Consider the following 6000-nt stretch of genomic DNA (forward strand, 5'->3'; position numbering starts at 1 on the left):
TAGACTGCTATAAGCACCTTTTAGCTACATTTCTTCTTTGACTACTGGTTTTATTCTTAGTTTGGTGAGTTTCTTTGTTCCAACTTGCAAACTTTTGTCACACACTGAACACTCGTTTCATATTCTGTACATAATAATAATTATAATTACTATAATTTAGTGCTTACTAAGAGTGTAGTGTACTTTTATTAAATAATGTTACGTATGTGCGATTTTATTAAATCAATTACATCTACGTGAGTTTGTTTGCTTGTTGCATAAAATGTTTTCCAATAAACTACGATTTATCGATCTAACACACAATGCTTGCAAGAAATCATAGCTTAAATGTTGTACATAAAAATGATAGGATAAAATAAATACAAATGAAGTGCGTGAAACTACCCCAAATGTTTTACGGGTCGAGACTGGTTGAAAATACTTCAGTTTACTGAAACATAAGTTTATTTCAAACTAAAATCACAAGAAGCTGTCTTTGCCCTTACGATAGCATAACGGTAATTCTGCGGACTTATAACGTTACAAACCGGGTTTTGATACCCATGGTGGGCAGAACACATTTCTCATTGTATAGCTTTGTACTTCAAACAAAAACATTTTATGTAACGGGTTTAAAAATATTGCTGCTATAAAAACATTTCCCCAAAAGAAAAAAAAAACAAAAATCTCACAGCGCAGGCAAAATATTATTAATAATAAAAACAGTTTACTTGCTCAACATTTCGTATTGTAATTGTTTCGATCTTACATTTGTGATCAGCGAAGTTTTTTAATAATGTATAAGCGTACCAGTAAAAAAAATCTAACTATCTAAAGTTTACGAATCCTGTGTTTTAGCGTGTTTACTTTTTTATTCACTTATTACTTTTTTGAAGGTATCTCAAAAGTTTGTTTGTTTCAAAGTAAGATTATAATTAGGTTGGTAATTTTATAATTATTGCTTGCATAGATAAGAAATTACACATTATTGCAAGAAACTTGGGCACTACGTTGCATAAGACTAGTGTCTCATTAGGAAAGGGTCCTGCATGGCCAGGTGGATAAGGTACTCGACTCGTAATACGAGGGTCGCGGGTTCGAATCCCCATAACACTAAACATGCTCGCCCTTTCAGCCGTAGGGACGTTATAATGTAACTATTTGTAAAAGAGTAGCCCAAAATTTGGCGGTGGGTGGTGATGACTAGCTGCCTTCCCTCTAGTCTCTCATTGCTGAATTAGGGACGGTTAGCATAGATAGCCCTTGTGTAACTTTGCGCGGAACTCAAAACAAACCAAACCATTAGAAAGAAATGGTTCTATTTCAATAATAACAATTGTCATAACATATTTTTCAATCTAATACAGGAAAGTAATGTTCTTTAAATAAAGGATTAGAAAATATAAAAGACATACGAAAAAAACAATTTTGTCTGAACACAAAAACTATGAAAATTTAATTCATGTAAAGAAAGACGTAGAGCAATTTCCCACAATTGAAACATCATTCAAAAACTTTTTGAATATTTATAAACATAAGAAAATTGTGGTAGTCAACTTCTTTAGATTATCACATTCAAGTCATAGTTATAACTGTTCACTTAGTATGCACCTTATGCTTTTTCAAAGTAGCGCCAAACTTTTGCAAAAATTTGAACAGGAATTTAACATCAGAAGTTAGTTTGTTTTAAAGTGAGAGTCAATAATCACAGAGGTGAGACATCGTCCTGGATCCGTTTGAAACCATTATTAACTAATAAAATGGAATTTTTCACGACCCCGAAGTGTGTCCTATTTTAACATGAAATGAAACCAAAATGAACAGTAATAAATATTTCTTGAAGTTCATATGACACGATGTCATTCATGCCTAACAGAGTGCATAATTATCTTCGTGATTCATGGCATGGGTGTGTTTTACTGACATTACAAATTACAATATTAAGCATTCCTTATGTGATGTCGTTTTAGTGTCTACTGTATAGTGTTACAAGAAATAAAACAAGTGACCCCCCTGGTAGCCTTCGGCCCCATTTCGGGGAAACAATTCCACGTGAATGATGTGTTAACAGCTTTAATGAACACATTAATCAAGCTATGATATATTATATTTCAATGCGATATTGATAAATTAATGAAACAGTTTTCAAAGTACAATAGCGATTTGTTCTATTTTTGCTGCTTATCTGCTCATTGTAAGCAATTTTATTTTCGCAATATGCCAACGGTCGCTCCCATAAATGGGTTATTCCGTATGTAGCAACTTACGGAAGTGTTTCAACATCTACCATACCGAATAGGTTTGACTTTGTAATCAAGGGCACGCTTTCCGCTTAAAACTTGAAAGGATACTTTCCACCTACGTAACATCCTTCATCCTGCTTTGTCATAGAAGACATTTCAGTTAAACTTCGTTGTTTTCTTACTAATTAATTAAAATTAGTAATATTGTGGAATAATATAATCACAATGACTATACAACAATACAAAACACCCACACAAGAATACAAAACCTAAACACCATAACTTCGTTGGAAAGTTAGCGGAAAAGAGTATTACTTCAAAATATTTGCGAGATAAAACTTTGGTATTACCTTGCGACTTCAAATGTATAATTAGAGTATTATAATTTAATTAGTCTATCACCGTTGTTCATACTGCCATTACTCAAGAAGCTTACGTAGTTAACATATTTTAATAACAGTACGTGTATACTAACTGAAAAAAAAAGTGAAGGGGCAAGATATACAAATATTCTGCCCCTTCTGTAATGAAAGTGGGGCGCGTTCACTTTATTTATACCTAATGTTAAAAATGTGAAATTTATATCGTATTTGTTCTTAATTCTACTACAAGTTACGGATAATAACAAACAAAGTATTAATGTCATTAGCACATATTTAGTCTAGGATCAACGATGTTCGGTAACTTTCAAATTTACTCTTAAGATTCAGTTGAGTGATTGTTTAAAACATGTCTATAAAGGTCAATGTACTAGTGAGTTCATAAATATGTCGCAAACAAAGATACCATTTCACACAATACTGAATTTAGTGATGGAGCCTTTCAGACAGTACTGAATACATTAAGCATAGAACGTTTACATATTACTTTATTTATTAATATATATTACTGTATATACCTGTATACACACACGATGCGACATTAGATCTTTTGAAAATTTCACTAACTGGGAAAATAGCTTCATACCCTACGTTTTCAAGTTATTTTGCATGTTTCAAATAATTATATCGTTTGACCTTAAATAGGTGTATTTCTACCTTCTACTGTGCTATTAAGCGACTGTTTAACAATAGCCTTATGGGTATTAATTCTGTAAATGGCGCGGTCTCACACAACGTTCCATTCATAACACTCTAAAACGGCGTTGGTACATCTTACCGGCGTAAACAGAAAAAATATATTTTGCATCGTTTTAATAAACTTCTGGGATATTGCAATTAATCTGGCTTTACTCTCTAAATAAATACCAAGTGAAGAATATAAAGAAAACTATTTTTCGGAGTCGGACTAGTTGATCGTTGGAAAAGTATTTCAAGTTCTAGTGTTTCGAAATGTTTCTTGAAGTTTACACAATGTTAAGCAATTTCTAACTACATTGTAACAAAAACCCATGTTTGTGATCATGTTACAATAGCACTTGTATTAAACTTAAAAGTATCATACATGTTTCTATGTATATCATTTTCATGTTTAAATGTAAAATATAAAAGTAATATCTTCCCATTCATCCATTCAAATACTACTTCAATATAACACTGATTATAACGATTTACCCCCAAACCCCCATCATGGATTCACACGTATGTGAATACATACGTGTGATTTTGGCTACGACTCAGGCTTTCGGTTTATGTTCAACAAACTGCTCATAAAGCTGTAAGAAAAATTACTAAAACTGTTAATTTTATTTCTTGTACGCCTAACTTTTGTACGCTTTATTACTGATTTACAATTATTGTAGAATAGGTAATAGCGCACGTATACTTCGGAACGTAAGAACCAGAATTAAGCTGTACCAGATGCAAGACTATAGTTAGAATTATAAAGTTAGTTTGTGACATTACATCACCACGAGACTGATAATTATTTTCAACAGATCCTATCTTTACTGGAAGTATATTACCTGCTTTACAGTGAAAAGAAACATAATAACATCGCTATTGTGATTCCTTTTAACGTGTCTTATTACTGAAACATTAGTGTTTGGTAAGGCGGATGTTAATTAACCATAGAATTAATATTAATTAATCCTATTAAAATTACTTTAGTTATATCTGTAGAAAAATAAAATACCCATGAAAGCTAATTTTGAAATGTAATAATACAAACAAACCTGGTACGTACATATTTTACAAACGTTACACAAATACCTCAAACAAAGGTTCAGTACGTTAGGCTTACCTTGCATGAAACAGGGTCTCGGAGATAATATATACCTTTCTTCCTAGAGTCTCTGCAGCAAGGGTCCGCATTAGAACCGAAGTGACCAAGGCTTTCATCGTACACTTTTTGATTATTTTGCCCCATTTTTTCAGCCCTAATATCTAGATTCGTACGAACAAGGCTCGTAATAATACCTGTTTAACAACTTCACTAATCGTTCCACTCTGTAACCGAACGCATAACTTAGAGCCTACCGCTATCGTCAGCTGATTCTATCGATATTACGGAAAACGAAATATTATCGCTTGTGACGTCATCGTTTCTGCTGCATGTGTGGAGATAAGTGGAAAATTGTTTTGTTAGTACCGGCTCATTATCTATGAAATCTTGGATTACTTAATATTTGGTTATTTTATAAACTGAGAAACGATGTATATCATCTGTTTAAATAGCACAAAGGCCGGGCGTGATAAAGTGGTTCATGGTTCACGCCCATAGCTGCATAATCTTTTTCTGCAGTAAGATGTCCGTCGGTGCGCTGGATTACAGTTGCCCAAGAGTAAGCAATGAATGCCGTTGGCAGTCTTCCCTCTAGTATATCAGTTTGAAATTAAGGACAGGTATACTCAAATAGCTCTGTGCAGATATGCACGAGAATTCTAAACAAACAAATAATCTTTAATACGATGAACAAATTTACAATGGAAATATTTTTTGTTTATTGTTTAAAAAATAAAGCTACGACATTTCAGCCCATCTTCAGACAGTGTATGGTAAATAAGAATTGTAACGAGCCATCTTCATGCAACTAGTGAACCGAAAATAGACAATACTGAAATAATAATTGCAAAGCATATGTAATGCATAAAATTTAGAGCGGTTGGAAGTGTTTGAATTTTGAAAGATGTAGAACTTCATTTTGTGATCCTTTATAGCATTCCAATCAGTCCAGGAATACTAATGGTTTGAGTGCTCAAGAGACGGAATACGGACCATTCCACTCCAATTGAAACTTTGGTGTTTGGTCCTTAGATGAATGAGAGAAAGCAAAATACGTTTATGGTAGTGACATCACCTGCATGACTGTATGTGCCAGACCATGCAGAAATAAAGGCAAAGGAAGCTGACAGTGTTGTAAGAGAAGCCCTCCTTTATCGAATCCAACCCCACTTTACAGGCAGTATATAAACATCTGCATTACTGAGGAGAAAGTAGCAACCGTGAAAGATTTTCTTCAACATTCAGAAAAACTGAAGATTCTGGAAAACAAACAAAAACTATATAGTGTAGTAGAGAAAAGCAAAATATGGGAATCACTAGAACGGTAAAAAGCCGGAAAGGCATTAGCAACATCTGTAAAGAAAATCTTCTACTTTCTGCGAGGTAAGGGCCTCCATATGAAGGACCAGAGGCTGTCATCGCAACTCATCGTTAGGTAGTATATTTTGTTTGTTTGTTTTGAATTATGCACAAAACTACTCGAGGGCTATCTGTGCTAACCGTCCCTAATTTAGTAGTGTAAGACTAAAGGGAAGGCAGCTAGTCATCACCACCCACTGCCAACTCTTGGGTTACTCTTTTACCAACTCTTTGACCGTCACGTTATAACGCCCCT

At 33.8% G+C, this 6000-nt stretch overlaps 1 protein-coding gene across 1 annotated transcript in view; it reads right to left on the bottom strand.

The window, feature by feature from the left end:
* LOC143239250 (NADP-dependent malic enzyme-like) overlaps positions 1-4941 on the bottom strand; it is a 47330-nt gene extending 42389 nt beyond the window's left edge. The window contains exon 1 of the mRNA XM_076480157.1: positions 4404-4941. Coding sequence (XP_076336272.1) covers positions 4404-4529 — 126 coding nt within the window. The 5' untranslated portion in view covers positions 4530-4941. The remainder of the gene's footprint in view (positions 1-4403) is intronic.
* Between the last annotated feature and the right edge of the window lie 1059 nt (positions 4942-6000).

Source organism: Tachypleus tridentatus, chromosome 13, assembly GCF_004210375.1.
Source record: "Tachypleus tridentatus isolate NWPU-2018 chromosome 13, ASM421037v1, whole genome shotgun sequence".
Classification (NCBI taxonomy): domain Eukaryota; kingdom Metazoa; phylum Arthropoda; class Merostomata; order Xiphosura; family Limulidae; genus Tachypleus; species Tachypleus tridentatus.